Genomic DNA, 19,017 nt, shown 5'->3' on the forward strand with positions numbered 1-19,017 from the left:
TGAGGACTTTCTAGATTTCATTTATGATGGTGTTTTGAACAATCCTACCAATTTTCAGCTGGGTGGGAATTTTTGTAACTTCACTCCTATTTTTGGTCCAATTTGACCGGACTATAAGAAAATAACTTTTATCAAATTCCCTAACCGTTAATTTCGAAATTACAAAAGTTTTTCTAATTTACTTAGTCTATTTATTGGTATCTTTCACTAATACTGGTGGTTTTTAAGCAAAATTCAGTTCTAATTTTATTAATTTTTGGGTTTTCAGGCAAATTTTAAAAACCCTAAAATATATATGTCATTAATAAAAGAAATCTCGACGTGCTAGAAAAAAGCCAAATATGTATTTAAACTAGCAGACTCGGTGAACTTCGTCCCGCCCAAAATTAATTTTTTCTTAAAACATTTGGTCCAACGTTTTCGCCTGCAATTCACGTTCAAGTTTGGTTTTGTGGTCGACAGAAGGCATATCATCCATTGCCATCTTAAATAACCTGACGAAAGCTTTATACCGGGAAGGAGTCCTTGCGGTTCGCTGGCGAATCGTCCTTGAATCTGTATAGTATAGTATACTGCATACCCAAAATATGGTGCCATTTGATGCAAAATGCCTCTGCCCGGCTTGTTGATATCCTCGTAAGAACAAAAGCTGATATCACCGCCATACAAGAAATTCTTTTGCACGGGACCAGGCAAGCAATGTCTGGGGCCTTGCGACGTATACTACGGCTGCCATGTAAAGGAGCGCAAATTCGGTGTTGGATTTGTGGTGGGAGGGGGACTCCGTCGCCGAGTACTGTCGTTCACCCCGGTGGACGAGCGTCTAGCCATAATCCGCATCAAAGCGAGATTCTTCAACATCTCGCTCATCTGCGCCCGTGCCCCGACGGAAGAGAAGGATGAGGTATCCAAGGATCTCTTCTATGAGCGCTTGGAGCGCAAATCGTGCTTGGCGACTTCAATGCCAGGGTGGGCAAGGAAGGGATCTTTGGAACCACCGCCGGAAAATTCAGCCTCCCCGACGAAACGTCCGACAACGCCGACAACGGACTGAGGTTGATCGATTTCGCCGGGGCCCGAAACATGGTAGTACACAGAAAGAAAAAAGATAGGTTAATCTAACCGAAAAAGATTGTAAATAAACCATTTTTCTATTTTACATTGAAAACACAAACAACAAGTACAATTCAGGTTGTTAATATAATCGACGAAAAATTGTTATACGAATTTGGAAATTTTTAACCGCAAAAATAGTTAAACTAATCGTTAGAATTGTAGAACATAAATTTAACTACAAAAAATGGTATGGCCAACCTGCAAAATGGTAAAGTTACTATTCTTAACCACAAAAATAGTAAAACTAACCGGATAAAATTGTAACTCTACTATCTTGATTGTTAATCTAACTGAAAAGATAGTCTTCACGTAATTCTCTTCTCTCTTTCTTCCCTCTTCATGATGAGAATAACCACAAAAATAGTTAAACTAATCGTTAGAATTGTAGCACATAAATTTAACCACAAAAAATTGGTATGGCCAACCTGCAAAATGGTAAAGTTACTATTTTTAACCACAGAAATAGTAAAACTAACCGAATAAAATTGTAGCTCTACTATTTTGATTGTTAATCTAACCGAAAAGAGAGTTTATGCGATAAGAATAACGGCACTTTTGATGCTTTGCTTCTTCTTTTCTTCTTTCATATTCATTTGCAAACTTTTCATGGACGTTGTTATTTGCGTAGGTGCAGTGAAGTGAAATTAAATTAATTAATATATTAAAATTAAGTGTTGATGAATCTTAACAATAGTGAATTGTTTTCGCTAAATATTTTGCGTGCTGTGGAGGCGGATGATATGGATAATCCTGATCCAGAAGACACGGAATTTTGTAAATTGATTTTGGAGTGGGGATTTTCACATAAAATCGCTGAATTTAAAGGTAAGTTGCAAATACATTGTCATTGTTGTAGTTTTTAGTTAATTTAGTGAAATTCCAGCGCAAGCAATAACCTTGAAAAATTTGCAATATCTGACGGAGTCTGACCTTGCTGATTTGTTTAAAAACGACACCATTGGTGCTAGAGCGGAATTCCGCCATCAACTCATAACTTGGAGGAAAACAAACGTAAGTATTGTGAATCCCTCTGTGATCATTTCATGAAGAATCTTTTTTGTTGCAAAATTCCTTCAGGGGTATGGTAGCGTGTCGACGTGCGATACAGCGTCCGCCAATTCTGGTTTTGTTGACTTTGTGCAGCAGTGGCGACAGCGGATCAACAATGGCATCGAATCTCCTTCATGCTCACAAACATCCAGTTCATCTTCACATGACTTCGTAAGTTTATATATGAGGCACCTCACAAACCCAACAAAACATTAAACAAGTTTTAAAAACCTACAATTTTTAAGGATTTGCAGCAAGTGTTAAGTGCCCATCCAACTGGCGAGTATGTTCTGCGACTGGACAAACTAGATGACGCTGGGAGGAAGATCTTAATTGATGCCACTGTGTCGTGGTTTATTAAAAGAAAAATCAAAATATGCCGAAATACATTCCAATCTATTGCGCAAGATATTGCAAACAGGTTTAAAGATGACAAGGTAAATTATTTATTCATTACAAAACTATTTTCTAAATTTTCACCTATTTTCAGTCGATTTACTACCACAAAGATCCTATTACCTTGAGACCAGCAGGCCGCTTGTACGATAAATATTACAACACATTGAAGAGATTGAGGAAATCCGGTGAATTAGTGGACCCAGAAAGTTCAACTCCTGAGGCATCACCGACAGAAGAATATACATTTACTTTCGAGGATGAAAAATGTAACGCCACCACAATAGCTTTTGTTTTGTAATTATTTCATATTTTTTTATGCAGCTGCCTATGACTGGCTCAAACTTTTTGATTCGCCGTGGAGCACAGTTGAAGCAAATTGGAAAAAAACCTTCAAAATCAGACGACAAGAAATTTTGAACTCAAGTGGTAGCACATCAGCGAAAACTTTACGGGCCTGGAAACTTTTTTCCCATTCATGTGGATACAATCTGGTAAATGGATTTCTTAGTTTTACGTTTAAACTTGTCAGAATTGGTTGACTAGTTTGAATTTACAATCAAATGGGTCATATTAATAAAAAAAAATGATTTTTCTCAAATTTGACATCAATTTGTATGAAAAAACTTTCAAAATTTGAGAAAATATTTCGAAAAAGCATTTTCTTTTTTATTAAATGACCCAATAAATACAAAAACTTCCTCTTGAAATACTATCATATATGAAAGTAATGCGTCATATTAATAAAAAAAGCAATTGCTTTTTCAAAACCTTTTCTCAAATTTTGAAAGTTTCTTTATACAAATTGATGTCAAATTTGTGAAAATTTGAGAAAAAACAAAAACCTTTTTTAATCATATGACCCAATATTTAAAGGCACGGCTGCAAACCGGTTCTGAATCGGGTTTTGAACCGAACCACTGCTGTGAAACCCAATCAACTTTCATATAATAATAGATATGCAAGTTGGAAGTAGCTCAAAAATTTCCCTGAATTTTCCTTTTTTTGCTTAGAGGGTGTTGATCAATTTCTTCCATAAAATACAAAAAAATAAATATATACATTTTGCATTTCTCTTTCAAAAAAAATCGGAAAACTTAGAAAAATGTTTGAGCTAGCTCCAACCTTCACAATATTATTCTTTAGTCGGTTGGCTGTAAAAATGGTCGCTACAGAATTTAAAACTCAAAATTTAATAATGCTTTCCTTTATTGCAGATTGATATTGACTTCAATGCTCTACATCAGAATTGCTCACAGCTAACAGAGAAATGGCAAGGTTTTAGAACAAAAATTATACCAATTTTGAATAAGAGGGTAAAGGATATTCAAAATCTTCAGCACTTGAAAAAAGTTAATGAGATTGATAAAGGTTTGTTAACATTGGTAATAATAAGATTAAATGATTTTTATAATAAATATACTTTTATTAAAGGTTCAGATCAACTTATAGCATTGTTACTGCACGTTGTACTACGACCTAATATAAAGCGGAAGGCAGGTGACAAAACGATTTTTAGAAGTACTATCAAAGATTCTCAGCTCTCGTTTTTACTACAAGTTAGTACTGTGAACGATGTCGAAAATAAATTGGATAATCTGAAAAAATCACTCTATGCACGCGGTGAGACATTGCAACCACTAATTATCGCAATTGGCAGTGATTTAAGTAATTGCAAATTTTATGTTTACTATGACGACATTAAGTATGAGCTTCCTTCATTTTTAAGCGCTTTAGACATATGTTTTAAGACTTTCCATGTATTACATTTAAAATATCCACAGGATAGCATTGAGTTTTGGACGTTTGTCCAAAGATATTTTTATTCCATTGAATTGACTGAAGATAAAACTTCTCCAAATGTCCTTTGTTTGCTGAGGGACTTAATTTAATTTATTAAGTATAGATACGTAGTCACATAAATCTTAACACCTTCAATATTCAATAATTATTATTAAATATTATATATGTAATAGTTATTATTTTTTTGTTTAAAATGGTTTTGTGTTTTGTATGCAACAACAATTTTGAAGATGTTGATATACTCGTAAATCATCTAAAAAATTTTCACAATTTAACATCATCTAGTACTTTTTACTGTCTACATTGCTGTCATTATTATCAGTGCTTGCGAACTTTTAAAAGCCACTTTAAGAAAGCGAATTCATGCATTTCTAATATAATTCCAAATGTTCAGAGTCTTAGTGAATCCGAAAATAATAATTTTCCACCACAATTAAACCAACGGCAATGTAATCAAGAACGTCAAGAAATATACGAATTTTCTCATGCTGAGTTCGAAAATATTGCGCTACTATTTTTGAGTAAATTGCACAGTCAATCAAATTTCGCTCGATCTGATGCAGAACGACTAATTGATGATATAACAAATGATTTGCTTTTGCCAATAGCACACTTTTTAGAAAATATTATATTCGATTTTGCAGAACAAGAAAAAGTCCAACTCAGAAACTTAGTTTCGTTTTTAAGAGATCCCTTTTCAAAATGTAAAACATTTTACAAATTTTTAAAGGAACTCAAAATGAGAAAGTGCTTTGAAGACCCACAAGAATTCGACATTGATAATAGAATTGCGCCCGTAGTTCATCACCATGCAATTTCGTTAACAGAGCAACACAGTAAGGGTGTACTAATGCCATTACGATTTCAAATTAAACATTTCTTCGAACTTCCTAATGTATTAAAAGATACTTTGGAAAATACACAGAAATTCCTTGCAAATGATAATGAATTAAAAAACATTGTTAATGGAAAATTATGGAAATCTAAAATGAGTTTATTCAGCGATAAAACAGCAATTCCTTACGTTATTTATTTTGACGATTTTGAAATTAATAATCCTTTGGGTTCCCACAGAGGGACACAATCAATAGCTGCTTTTTATTACAGTTTCCCTACTTTGCCGCAGCACTACCAATCGCGACTAGAAAATATATTCCCTGCTCTTTTCTTCAGAAGTAAACATAAACAGTTTGGAAATGACGCATCATTGAAATTACTGGTAGAAAAAATTAAAAGTCTTGAAGAAGAGGGAATTGACATTAGCTTTGATAATACAACCAAAAAAATTTATTTTGTACTAGCACTAGTTGTGGGTGATAACTTAGGTTTAAATAGTATTCTCGGCTACACTAAAAGCTTTTCATCTAATTACTTTTGTCGATATTGTTTATGCAATAAAGAAGAAACTTCGTACATGGTCGAGGAAATAGAGAGCAAACTTCGGAATGAGTTAAACTATACAGAAAACCTTGCTACAGAAGATATACCAGAGAAGCGAATAAAGTTAACTGGTATATCTGAGAATTCCATTTTCAATGACATTAATTCATTTCATGTGGTAAATAATCTTACCGGGGATATTATGCATGATATTTTTGAAGGTGTTTGCCGATATGACGTTTCGAAAATATTACTCCATTTTATTGAATCCGAAAAATTGTTTACAATTGAAATTTTAAATGATCGAAAAAATCAATTTCAATACGGTGAAATTGAGTTAAGTAATAGATCTCCAGAAATTCAAATATCACATTTGAAATGTCAAAAACTTAATATGTCAGCACGAGAAATGTGGACATTTTGCCATTTTCTTCCAATAATAATTGGGGATTTAATACCACTACACAATAAACATTGGAAACTTTTTTGTACATTAATTGAAATTATAGACGAGATTTTAAAAACAGAGTTCGACGATGAGTCCCTTAATAAATTAAAGTTAAAAATTAAGAACCATCACACGATTTACGTACAACTATTTGGCCCGACGTTAAAACCGAAATTTCACTTTCTACTTCATTACGCTACAATCATAAAAAATGTAGGACCTCTTAAGCATGTATGGTGTTTTAGGTTCGAGTCCAAGCATAGAGAGATTAAATCGTATACCAATTGTATTACCTCTAGAAGGAATGCACCTTTGTCAATCGCTGTTAAATGTATGATAAAGTTTTCAAATCGGTTACTTTTGAATAAAGGATTAGATAGAAACTTATTTTTCGAAAACCAATCTAAAGAAAAATTTAAAAACAGATATTACAGTAAAAAAGTAAATATAAGTTCTTTTGAATGCGAAATATTAATAAATGAAAGCTACAATTTTATAACAAAAGTGGAAATAAAAGGTACTACTTATAAAATTGGATATTTCCTGATGTCAAAATCTTTGAAATTATTTGAAATCAAAGACATTATTGTACTTGAAAACAACAAAGTAATTTTCGTATGTGTTGAACACACAATTGCAATGTTTTCAGACCATTTTCAGTCATTTCCAATTATAAAAAGTACAGACCAATTTTATCTATTGGACTTTTCTGAATTATATTATTCACCTCTTAATACAACTCTTTCCCCTAATGGAATTACGTATATTCGTCCAAAGTTTTTTTGAAACTATACATGTATAAATTTTATATATATTTATATCTTTGTCTTAATTTACAATAGTAAAACACATAAAAATATGTACTTATTAAATTAAAAGTAATAAATAATAATAAATTTATTTAAAATCAATGTTTTTTTAATCACTTCTTTTTATTTTAGCAAAGTAACTATTAAAATGGTAAGTGGACAACTTTTGGAGGTAAAAAAATAGTAGTTTTACCATTTTTATAGTACAAAAACTATTTTCCATAGTAAACTAACTATTTTTCATGGTAATAAAACTATTTTCATGGTAAAGTAACTATTTTTAATGGTAAAAAAACAATTTTTCGTGGTACACGAACTATTTTTCATGGTTAAAAAACAATTTTTTGTGGTACACGAACTATTTTCGTGGTACACGAACTATTTTCGATGGTAAGCTAACTATTTTTAATGGTACCCGAACTATTTTCACGAACTTTCATAATAACAATTTTTTGTCGGTTTGATTTACAATTTTTTTCGGTCACTGCAATTTTAATCGTCTTTTTCGGTTAGATTTACCTCTCTTTTTCTTTGTGTGTATGCAGTACTAGGTTCAAGCGTAAAAAGATTCATCAAGCTACGTGGCTGTCTCCGGATCGAAAAACGAGAAACCAAATCGACCATGTTGTGATAGGCGGAAGGCATGCTTCCAGTGTTTTGGACGTACGTACACTCCGCGGCCCAAACATCGACTCGAACGGATCTTGTTGCAGCCAAAATACGCACCCGCCTCTGTGCAGAAAAAAGTGTGCGCCCAAATATGCAAGGAACGTCGAAACTCTGCAATCACAAGATACAGCCAGTGCATTCGCTACTCGACTCTCACATCTGCTCTCAGAGAGCACTCCGATATATGCGAGCAGTGAAACCACATTTCCCGCTTATTAAGTACCACCGCCGAAGAAGTAGACGGATTTCAGCGAGCTCGAAAGAACAACTGGTACGACGAGGACTGTCAGGAAGCTGCAGAGAAAAAAGATGCTGCCTACAGGGCCACGCTGCGATCGGGCGCAACGCGCGCCATGTGGGACCACTATAGGTATCTGAAGAGGGGAGCGAGACGTATTTGCCGCAATAAGAAGAGAGAGGCTGAAATACGTGAGTGCGAAGAGCTTGAAATGCTGGCCGACAGGAAGAATGCCCGAAAATTTTACCAGCTAGTTAGACTTACGGAAGGTTTCAAGACCAGGGCGTACTCCTGCAAGAACAACAATGGCGACCTAGTTACCGATTTTCTGAACGTACTTAAATTATGGAGGGAACACTTTTCCACGCGACTGAATGGTAGCAGCGCGGAAAGTTGTGGAGAAGAAGAACCCGAGCCCCCAGGCGATGATGACGGAGTCGCGGCTGAAAAACAACAAAGCTGCTGGAGCTAACACCCTGTCAGCTGAGCTATTCAAGTAAGGTGGCGAGGAGTTGATAAGGTGCATGCATCAACTCTTATGCAGAATATGCTCAGATGAACGCATTTCCGACGACTGGAATTTAAGTGTGCTCTGCCAAATCCACAGGAAAGGCGACCCCGCCATTCGCGCCAACTACCACGGGATCAGTCTTCTAAGCATAGGTTACAAGGTCTTATCGAGCATATTGTGTGAAAGACTGAAGCCCACCGTCAATGAACTGATTGGGCATTATCAGTGTGGCTTTAGGCCTGGAAAATCCGCCATAGACCAGGTATTCACAGTACGCCAAATCTTGGAAAAGACCCGCGAGAAAAGAATCGAAACTCACCACCTATTTGTCGACTTTGCTGGCTTATGCCGATAACATCGATATCACCTGTAACAAAAACCGCTAAGTCTGTTCTGCCTTTTCCAATTTGGATAAGGAAACAAAGCGAATGGGTCTGGTGGTAAACGAGGACAAGACGAAGTATCTCCAGTCAACAAACAAACAGTCAGCACATTCGCGCCTTGGCACCCACGTCACTGTTGACTAGGGCTGCCAGACGTCCCGGTTTTCCTAGACTATTTGTCCCGGTGTCCCGGTCCAATCTTAAAATGTCCTGGGTTTCGTTTAAGTGTCCCGGTTTTCGATTTGATTGCACAAATTTTGAATAAAAATGACTACACTGAGAGAAAAACGCGTTGTAATATTAAGAAAAATTTTATGAATTTACTGGGGGAAATAACGCATAGTAAACATGAATATTTTTTATTTGATTATCGTTTTAAAATTTTCGTATTAAAAAACAATACTTTCATACCACGCACACGTGGTGTTGAATCGAACTGAACATTTGAATGCACATTTACATGTCTGGCTGTAGCACATATCTGGAGTGCACGAAGATGCTTGCCACAAATTGCTAATTTCCAGAGCGTCAGGGTTCAAATCCCATTACAGGCAGCATGGAATTTAAATATTTTTTTTTAACTTAATTATGAAAAAGCACCCGTTAAGTGTAAAGCGCTTCATTTTAATATTGGCGTATTTGAATTGAATATTTCTATACTAAATACTAAAATTTGTATACTTAAATTTATTACGAGTTGGGTTGGTGCTCTTTCATATGCGAATTTTTTTTTAAATTAAGCACGTTTTGCACAAGCAAAAGTTGATGACTAATATAAGTATGTACCTAAATACGTTAAAATGACATGCACAGAGTTTTACAATTATATTAAGCAAAAGCCAGAAGTTTTGAAACAAGTTCACAAATGACTGATATTTTAATGTTACCTTGAATTTAATTTTTTCTTTGTTTACTTATAAGTACCGTGCCGTATAAAATTATTGGCTCGGAGACTTTTTCATCTGATCACAAATTTTGAAAATGTAGCTTTTGAGCCAATTAGTAAAGTGCAAGTATGAAGTTACCAGAAAATTTCGTTGATTTTTTGCAATTATTTATTTTTTGCTGACAGTGTCTTCCACATACAAAAAAATGTCGAACATAGTTTGTATGGAAGAAACTCTCAGTAAAAACAATACCAAAAATAAACTAAATTTTTATGGGCTGCAAAACTTCATTTTCAAAATTTTTATAAAAAAGTCTGAATAGAAAGTTGCGAATTTGTATGCAAATTTAAGCATTTTCCCGAGTTTTCCACAAAGTTTAGAAATTTTATTTTTATGTTTTCTGTTGTATTTAGTATAAACTGTATTTTTATAAGGTAAAAAAAAGGTACATGCATTGTGAAAAATGCTCTGTGCTTTAGTTGTGATAAATTGTTTTGTTTTGCTNGTCGACTTTTAAATCCGCTTTCGACAGCACTAAAAGGAGCTTCCTATACGCCGCTATGTCTGAATTTGGCATACCCGCCAAACGGGGCTTCAGACAGGGTGACTCTCCTTCATGTGACTTCTTTAATCTTATGTTGGAGAAGATAATAAGAGCGGTATAAAATGAAGCGCTCAGGAACAATTTACTAAAAGAGCGTGCAATTGCTGGCTTATGCCGATAACATCGATATCACCTGTAACAAAAACCGCTAAGTCTGTTCTGCCTTTTCCAATTTGGATAAGGAAACAAAGCGAATGGGTCTGGTGGTAAACGAGGACAAGACGAAGTATCTCCAGTCAACAAACAAACAGTCAGCACATTCGCGCCTNTGCAGAAGCATGGACAATGACAACATCCGAAGAGGCGGCTCTTGGAGTATTCGAGAGAAGGATTTTGCGGAAGATTTACAGGCCTTTACGCGTTGGCGATGGCGAGTACCGCAGACGATGGAACGATGAGCTTTACAACGACATGGACATAGTGCAGCGAATTAAAATACAGCGGCTCCGCTGTCTTGGTCATGTCTTTCGAATGGACACCGACGCTCCAGCTCTGAAAGTATTCAACTCGGAACCCGCTGGTGGTAGCAGAGGAAGAGGAAGGCCCCCACTGCGATGGAAAGATCAGGTGGAGAAGGACTTGGCTTCACTTGGCGTTTCCAACTAGCGTCAGTTGGCACAGAAGAGAAACGACTGGCGTGCTTTGCTGAACTCGGCCAAAATCGCTTAGGCGGTTACAGCGCCAAATAAGAAGAAGAAGAGGATGCAAAATGAACTATAAAAAGAAGGAGCTTCTCTTTATATAATTAGTGTCGGAAAAACAGGGCAACACCGATTTTGATGTGGCAAATGTTAAAGCTGTTTGTGATAGACTTTTTTGTGCTGATTACGAATCCGTAGGTGTTAAGTTTTCATCAGCTCCAGATTTTGAGAAAAACATGGTGAAAATGTCAAAAAATCGCGTTTTTTGCAGTGAAACAAAAGGTGATAGAACCTTCCACTTGGGCTTAAATTAAAGCTACAACTACAGACTATCCCTGAAAGTACCATTCCTGCACCTTGCCCTGATGGTCACCTATACTCATTTACTTTTTGTCGTCCAAACATAAAAAAAAAACTGGAATATTATGCAATTGAAAAAAAAATGGTCTAAAAATCAGTGCTAGCTGTTCAATAAATGACTATACGTGACCTTAGGGTCAAGGTGCAGTAATAGTATTTTCAGGGATTGAAGTTAGAATTCCAAGCCTTGATTTAAGCCTAAGTGGAAGGCACCTTTTGCTTAATTGCGATAGGTAGTCAAACCTCGCAAAATCAGTTTTTCCTGTTAAAAAAATGACTATAAGTGACCATCAAGCAGAGGTGTAGGAATTTTCAGGGATAATAGTAGAGATTTTTTGCTTTAATCTAAGCCTAAGTGCGAGGTTCTACCACCCTTTGTTTCTTTGCTAGAGCTTCTCAAATATTGAAAAAACGCGATTTTTTGACACTTTGGCATCGTTTTTCTTAAAATCTGGAGCTGATGGAAACTTTATGCTTACGTCAAAAATAGCGTTAACATTTGCTACATCAAATCTATACTAATATATATTTTGGAAGCCGTTTTTTCTGTTCGCAAAGCTCGAGATCGGCTGTACCGATTTTTTTGAAATTTCGGTTATAGGTTCTGGGTGGGCTTCTCATTGTCTTAGGCAAAAAAAAAGTTTAAATACTTCCGTAAAAATGGAACTGCAGGACTTTAAAAATCCTATAGAATCTAACATACATGCCCACATAACAGCGCTGCTCAACGCTGAGAGCGCCCTCTGCTGTTAATTCGTACGGAATACATCGCTAAGCAAGGGTTATGTATACATATAAATACATACGTGCTCATGTTAACGTTAATGTTTATTCTTATGTTAAATAAAAAATTATAGTTTAAAAAATTAAAAACCCGCTTTCCATAATTTCCATTCGTACTGTCATCAGGCATGTAACTTGAGAATGGAAATCGCTGCATCTTTTAGGCGCATTATATTACATAGTTTGTTGAGTCCATTTAAGCATTTACTCAAGTGTTAATTGCAGATGTTTACATGAGGGTTAAGTGTAGAGTCACCGCATAAGGATTAACCGTTTTGACACTTATTTTCTAATTTGTTATGCACCTGTTCTTGTAATATAATCTTTATTTTTATCAATCGTTATTACCGCTTACTAGTGACTGCATCGCTATTAATCGTTCCGCCCGCTACCGCTTAAGTGTATTTAAGTAATTTATATATACGAGTGTACATATGTACATTGAAATCGCTACTCGAATAGACATTGCATTTACTATACATATTTAATAAAGCAATATATTGAATTTTAAACGCACTTCATTTCCTTGTGTAATTGGAATAATTTTCATCAGTGAATATCCGCAACATACTGGTCCTTCGTTCCGGATTCGGTCGCTCCGCGCGCATAAATATGTATATTTTGTTCCCGTACATATGCACATACGTGATACGTACGCATAAGCGCAATTGAGTGAAATAATTTGTAAAAAACAAGTAAAATCCGCTGAAAAGCTAAAATAGCGCAATCCGCAAACTTAATATAGTTGAAACCCGCAATTAACTGCAATAAAGTTAAAAGAAACAATCATTGGTGCATTAAATCTTGTGAGCGTTTGCGCATTCGACCTACAGTTGACATTGCGAAAATTCTAGAAGTCCGCCGCGTCCTTCATTTGAACTCTGAAAGTCCTTATATTTTAATCTTGACTTACGAACGGCTCCTCAAAGGCAAACAGAAAAATGTCAAATTGCGTTAAAACGCGCGATTCCGCTCTCAATGCCATTAAACGCTATATGGCAAAAAGTGTAGATGACGCATTCACAATGGATGCGGAAAATATTACGAGCTACCTCCAGCTATTGGGTGAACAGTGGGCTCGTGCGATGTCAAAAGAGCTACGAGCGACAATGCCGAGGCAATCAAAGTTGTAATTGATGGGTTTCAGCAGCATATTCGCGAGCTTAAAGCGTTAGGTCATCCAGTTGAATTTTGGGACTACTGGTTGGTACATGAGGTCGTGAATAAATTGGCATTCGAGACGCGTAAGCAGTGGGAGCTATCACTCGTGAGTGATGAGCCTCCGTCATTCGAACAATTAGCCACATTTCTAGAGATACGATGTCGGTCGCTATCCATGCTTCCGCCATCAGTAAGTCAAGTCCAAAACCGCATCAGCAAGCAAATCGACAAACGTGTTCCATGCGGTACTGGAACAGAATAACGCGTGTGCTTATTGCAATGGACCTCACAAAATTTATGGTTGTGAAAAGTTTCGTGATCTGGACTTAAACGCAAAATCGAAATTCGTAAAGCTGGCGCGTGTATGTTTAAATTTCCTAAGCTCGGGACACTATAAAGATCGGTGTAACAGTGCTTCCACTTGCCGTGTGTGCTACCAACGTCATCACACGCTGTTGCATGGCGCTGTACCTTCAACAACCGTTACCGCAGATAGTAATTTTTCCAACAACGCACCGAAGAGAACCTACCGGGCGATGCATCGTTGAGTTGCCGTTGAAGCCCGATGTACCGCTAGGGGAATCGCGAAACCTCGCCGTCCAGAATTTACTANTCACGCTGTTGCATGGCGCTGTACCTTCAACAACCGTTACCGCAGATAGTAATTTTTCCAACAACGCACCGAAGAGAACCTCGCCGTCCAGAATTTACTACGCCTTGAAAGAAGACTCGCTTGCGACAGCGACCTACGTTTGCGCTACAACGAGTTTATGAAAGAACACATCGACATGAATCATATGCAGACCGCGTCAGAAACCTTGAATCAAACCTACTACATGCCGCACCATCCCATTATAAAGGAGAGTAGCATTACAACAAAACTGAGGGTTGTTTTCAACGCGTCCGCCAAATCGTCTTCCGGTAATTCGCTGAATGACGCCTTATTTGTCGGCCCTCAACTGCAACACAATTTGTACACGATTTTGATGCGCTTTAGAACGCACCGCTACGCAGTAACCGCAGATATCGCCAAAATGTATCGTCAAATCTGCATATCCTCAAAACATGCCGATCTGCAGCGCATCGTTTGGCGCAGCCATCCATCCTTGCCCATCCAAGATTTTCGCATGGTGCGTGTTACGTACGGAGTAGCAGCTGTATCTCACCTAGCTGTCCGATCGCTGCAACAGACGGCAAAATATTCATCGAATGGTTGTGCTAGAGCCGTTAATGTTATCCTAAAGGACTTTTATATGGATGACCTGCTAAGTGGTGCATCTAGTAAGGAGGAACTTCTGTTGCTGCAGCAAAGAGTGTCTGAAATATTGCGGGAAGGTGGATTTGAACTCCGAAAGTGGGTGTCGAACTGCGTGGAACTAAATGCAAGCATCTGTAATGCAGCTGAAACCATATCGCATTACATCGTCGACGATAAGGATGTCTATGCGTTAGGTCTGATCTGGAACACGGAGGCAGACTACTTTACATTCACTGTCAGCCTGAAGCAACCACCCGCTAGTTTGACCAAAAGAGCATTTTTATCAGACGCAAGCACGCTATTCGATCCGTTGGGACTGCTTGCGCCTGCAACTATAAAATCAAAGATGTGGTTCCAAGACATTTGGCGCACCAATGTAGGTTGGGATGACCTCATTCCTGATCCATCGCAACGAAATGGTTGGAGCATCAATTGCAGCAGCTCGCACACTTGAAGGTGGATCGCTGGCTCGGTACGGAAGTATCTGGGTCATCCACGCAACTGCACGTGTTTGCCGATGCGTCCGAGCGCGCATACGCTGCCGTTCTGTACGCGCGTACCTCACAAAGCGATGGTAGCATTATTGTCGCGTTGATATCGTCGAAGACCAAGGTGGCACCGCTTAAACCGACAACATTACCACGACTAGAGCTTTGCGCCGCGCATCTCGCTGCAAAACTGGCGCGAAGCATGCTACTCAGCTGGTCTGATCTCCATTACCCGCTGTTCACGTGGACTGACTCCGCCATCACGTTGGCTTGGCTGCAGGCGCATCCCAGCAGATGGATGACTTTTATTGCCAACCGCGTAGCCGACATTCAGGAAGTCCTGCCGCCTGAGTGTTGGAACCACGTCCTCTCCGAGCAGAACCCTGCAGATTGCGTTTCAAGGGATGTAACTCCCACCGAGTTACTACGTCATCAACTGTGGTGGGATGGTCCTGACTTCCTGAGAAGCACTGACCAATTTTGGAAGCAAAAATCATCTAAGCAGCACACGACAGAGTTGGGCATTCGAAGCAGGGTCCGCGCCCATGTGACTAGTTCCAGCGATCATTGGTCGGTAATAACGAAGTACTCGTCGTTTTCCAAACTTCGTCGTATCATTGCTTACGTTCTGCGCTTCTGCTTCAACGCTCGAGCTGACAGACGTCTCGGCGTTACAAAGCGGTTTGGTCCTCCGAGTTGCAACGAGTTGTCTGAAGCTGAACTTCACCTAGTCGGGTATACGCAACAGCATTATTTGTCTAATGAGATTTCTGTTTGTCAGTTGTCTTTTGCGTTTGAAGCCGTTCCTCGATGTGAACAACGTTCTGCGTGTTGGAGGCAGATTAAAAAATGCACAAGTCACGCCTGACGTAAGGCATCCCATTATCCTGCCGAAGAACTGTCCGCTCGCTAAGCTAATAGTCTGCGAAATACACAAACTTACCTTGTACCCGAATTATGCAGACTGTTTTACAACGCCGTTATTGGGTTGTCGGCGCTCGCAGCCTGGTCCGCAACGTATATCGCAAGTGTGTGAAGTGCACTTGCTTGAACCGAAATCCTGCCGCGCAGGTCATGGGTCACCTACCTGCTACTCGCACAACCTACGCTCGTTGTTTCACCCGCACCGCTGTCGATTTCGCTGGGCCTTACATGTACAAGTTTACCCACGGAAGAGGAGCTAAGGCCACTAAGGGCTATATCTGTTCGTTCGTTTGTATGTGTACAGGTGCGATGCATCTCGAATTTGTTGGTGACCTGTCAACGCCAGCGTTCCTTAACGCGTTTAAAAGGTTCACAAATCGCAGAGGCTTTTGCAAAGTCATGGCATCAGACAATACAGACATACAATAACAGAAGTAGAAGCTTGCATGAACTCCCGCCTGCTATGTGACATTTCCTCAGAAGCTGGTGACCTAGAAGTCTTTACGCCTGGGCATTTCATTGTGGGTGAGCCGCTGAAGTCAATCACAGAATCTGAGGGTCAAGGGTTCTGTGGAAATCTTCGTCAGCGATGGCAAGCGATTTCTGCCCTGAGACAACATTTCTGGCGCCGATGGAGGGATGAATATTTGGTAAGCCTACAACTACGCTCCAAATGGTTTCGTTCTTCGCGCAACATTGAGGAATGGATGTGGTCGCCGTTTTCAGCGAGCCTACTCCTCCGATGAAGTGGACGCTTGCACGAGTCGTAAAATGCCATCCTGGAGCTGATGGACATGTGCGCGTAGTTACTTTGAAAACACCGCATGGAGAATTGGTCCGGCCAATAGTTAAGCTGTGCCTTCTTCCAACAAAAGAAGATCTGTTTTGCGAGGAAAACTAACCAACTACTTTTTTATGATACTATTTGAATTTTTGAATTTGAAGTCTAACTTTAACGGCATCCTAAATTTTGTATTGAACATATCAAGGTAGCTCAAGGGCGGCGGTATGTTGAGTCCATTTAAGCATTTACTCAAGTGCTAATTGCAGATGTTTACATAAGGGTTAAGTGTAGAATCACCGCATAAGGGTTAATCGTTTTGACACTTATTTTTCTAATTTGTTATGCACCTGTTCTTGTAATATAATCTTTATTTTTATCAATCGTTATTACCGCTTACTAGTGACTGCATCGCTATTAATCGTTCCACCCGCTACCGCTTAAGTGTATTTAAGTAATTTATATATACGAGTGTACATATGTACATTGAAATCGCTACTCGAATAGACATTGCATTTACTATACGTATTTAATAAAGCAATATATTGAATTTTAAACGCACTTCATTTCCTTGTATAATTGGAATAATTTTCATCAGTGAATATCCGCAACATAGTTACATCCCAAGCTAATAAAAGCGAAGTAAAAAACAAATATGTACATAAGTACAGTTCATGGAGAAATAATCTAGGCAATTATGTATGTAGAGTCGTTTATGTTGCCACAAGGAGCAACTAACATTGCTGTTAGCACTTACATTTGTATGTGCATATTTATGTATATGTGTACATATGTGTGTATATAATTACGCATAAAAACCCTGCTGCATTGTTTTTTTTTGTACGTAAGTGAGCGCAATATGAAAACTCTCTCAACTCTTATCCATCTATGTATATCGCAAAGCTCGAAAACGGCTGAACCGATTTTTTTTGAAGTTTCGGACACCTGCTGCAGACGTTCGAAGGATCCGATAACCATCCTAACAAAAATCTCGATATATAAAAGGAGCGTGGAACCTCCCCTACAAACCGAATTTTTCATACTCCATATCTCTGGAAATGTTCATGGTAGAGTTCTGGAACTTGGTATGGAGATATATGAAATCCATCGCATACTCTTGTAGAAAAAGTGGAGCTATCGGAAAAGGGGGCGTGGCACCTCCCATACAAACCGAATATTCATACTGCATATCTCAGGAAGTGTTCTTGGTAGAGTTATGGAACTTTGTATTGGCGCACATGAAATCGGACCCATAATCTTGCAGAAAAATTGGACCTATTGGAAAAGGGGCCGTGGCACCTCCCTTTCAAATCGAATTTTTCATACTGCATATCTCTGGAAGTATTTATGGTAGAGTATTGGAACTTGGTATGGAGATATATGAAATCAATCCCATACTCTTGGATAGAAACTGGAGGTACATACATAAAATCAATCGCATACTCTTGCAGAAAATTATATCTAATGGAAAAGAGGGCGTGGTACCTCCCATACAACACGAATATTTCATACTGCATATTTCTGGAAGCGTTCATGGTAAAATTTTTGAACTTTGTACGGAAATATATGAAATCAATCACATACTCATAGAGAAAAATTGAAGTTATTGGAAAAAGGCGTGGCACCTCCTATACAAACCGAAATTGTCGTACTGTATATCTCTGGAAATGTTCATGGTAGAGTACTGGAACTTGGTATGGAGATATATGAAATCGTTCGCATACTCATGAAGAAACATTTGGACTATTTGAAAAGGGGGCATGGCACCTCCCTTACAAACCGAACTTTTCATAATAAGTATCTCTGGAAGTGTTCATGGTAGAGTACTGGAACTTGGTATGGAGATATATGAAATCGTTCGCATACTCATGAAGAAACATTTGGACTATTTGAAAAGGGGGCATGGCACCTCCCTTACAAACCGAACTTTTCATAATAAGTATCTCTGGAAGTGTTCATGGTAGAGTACTGGAACTTTGTACGGGCGTGGCACCTCCCATACAAGTCGAATTTTTCTTATTGCATATCTCTAGAATTGTTCTTGGTAGAGTACTGGAACGCTTCGTATGGAGATATATGAAATTCGTTGCGCCCTCAGCCTGCTCATTGAGCACAATTCACCCGCGTATAGAAATAGGCAAAAAGCTCGCTTACCCAGAACCCGCTGCTTGTTAGGCTTCCCGGTTATTTGGGGCTTCGTGCTAATATAACACCGGTAGCTGTGCTGGTCTACGCTCTGCTGTACAGTGGAGTTCCTTCAGGCTGCTCCGATTGATGTTGCTCCTTTTAAAATAATTTAAAAATCTGCTCGATGGCAGGAACACTCG

General features: G+C 38.4%; 2 protein-coding genes across 3 annotated transcripts; both read left to right on the top strand.

Annotated features, from left to right (window-relative positions):
- Nucleotides 1-1,098: 1,098 nt before the first annotated feature.
- On the top strand, nt 1,099-4,526 carry LOC108370297 (uncharacterized). 2 transcript variants are annotated; one of them, XM_017625605.1, is made up of 8 exons: nt 1,099-1,941; nt 2,000-2,127; nt 2,194-2,337; nt 2,412-2,603; nt 2,657-2,831; nt 2,887-3,056; nt 3,780-3,933; nt 3,997-4,526. In XM_017625605.1, exons 1-8 carry the CDS (start codon nt 1,794-1,796, stop codon nt 4,452-4,454), a joined length of 1,569 nt encoding a protein of 522 aa, XP_017481094.1. In that variant the 5' UTR covers nt 1,099-1,793; the 3' UTR covers nt 4,455-4,526. The 2 variants fall into 2 exon arrangements, with proteins under 2 accessions (XP_017481094.1, XP_017481093.1); XM_017625604.1 differs by having other exon boundaries at nt 3,780-4,526.
- Nucleotides 4,527-14,027: 9,501 nt separating this feature from the next.
- On the top strand, nt 14,028-14,951 carry LOC108370296 (uncharacterized). Its single transcript, XM_017625603.1, has one exon. The coding sequence runs from the start codon at nt 14,028-14,030 to the stop codon at nt 14,949-14,951; it is 924 nt and encodes a 307-aa protein (XP_017481092.1).
- Nucleotides 14,952-19,017: the final 4,066 nt, after the last annotated feature.

The sequence above is a fragment of the Rhagoletis zephyria genome, unplaced genomic scaffold (genome assembly GCF_001687245.7).
Source record: "Rhagoletis zephyria isolate East Lansing unplaced genomic scaffold, Rhagoletis_zephyria_1.1 Rzeph_scaffold_04133, whole genome shotgun sequence".
NCBI lineage: Eukaryota > Metazoa > Arthropoda > Insecta > Diptera > Tephritidae > Rhagoletis > Rhagoletis zephyria.

Coding starts and splice junctions, on each gene's coding strand:
- LOC108370297 (XM_017625604.1), top strand. CDS start 1,794: ATGAATCTTAACAATAGTGAATTGTTTTCGCTAAATATTTTGCGTGCT. Junction 2,128..2,193: donor TAACTTGGAGGAAAACAAAC/GTAAGTATTGTG, acceptor AAATTCCTTCAG/GGGTATGGTAGCGTGTCGAC. Junction 2,604..2,656: donor ACAGGTTTAAAGATGACAAG/GTAAATTATTTA, acceptor ACCTATTTTCAG/TCGATTTACTACCACAAAGA.
- LOC108370296 (XM_017625603.1), top strand. CDS start 14,028: ATGAATCATATGCAGACCGCGTCAGAAACCTTGAATCAAACCTACTAC.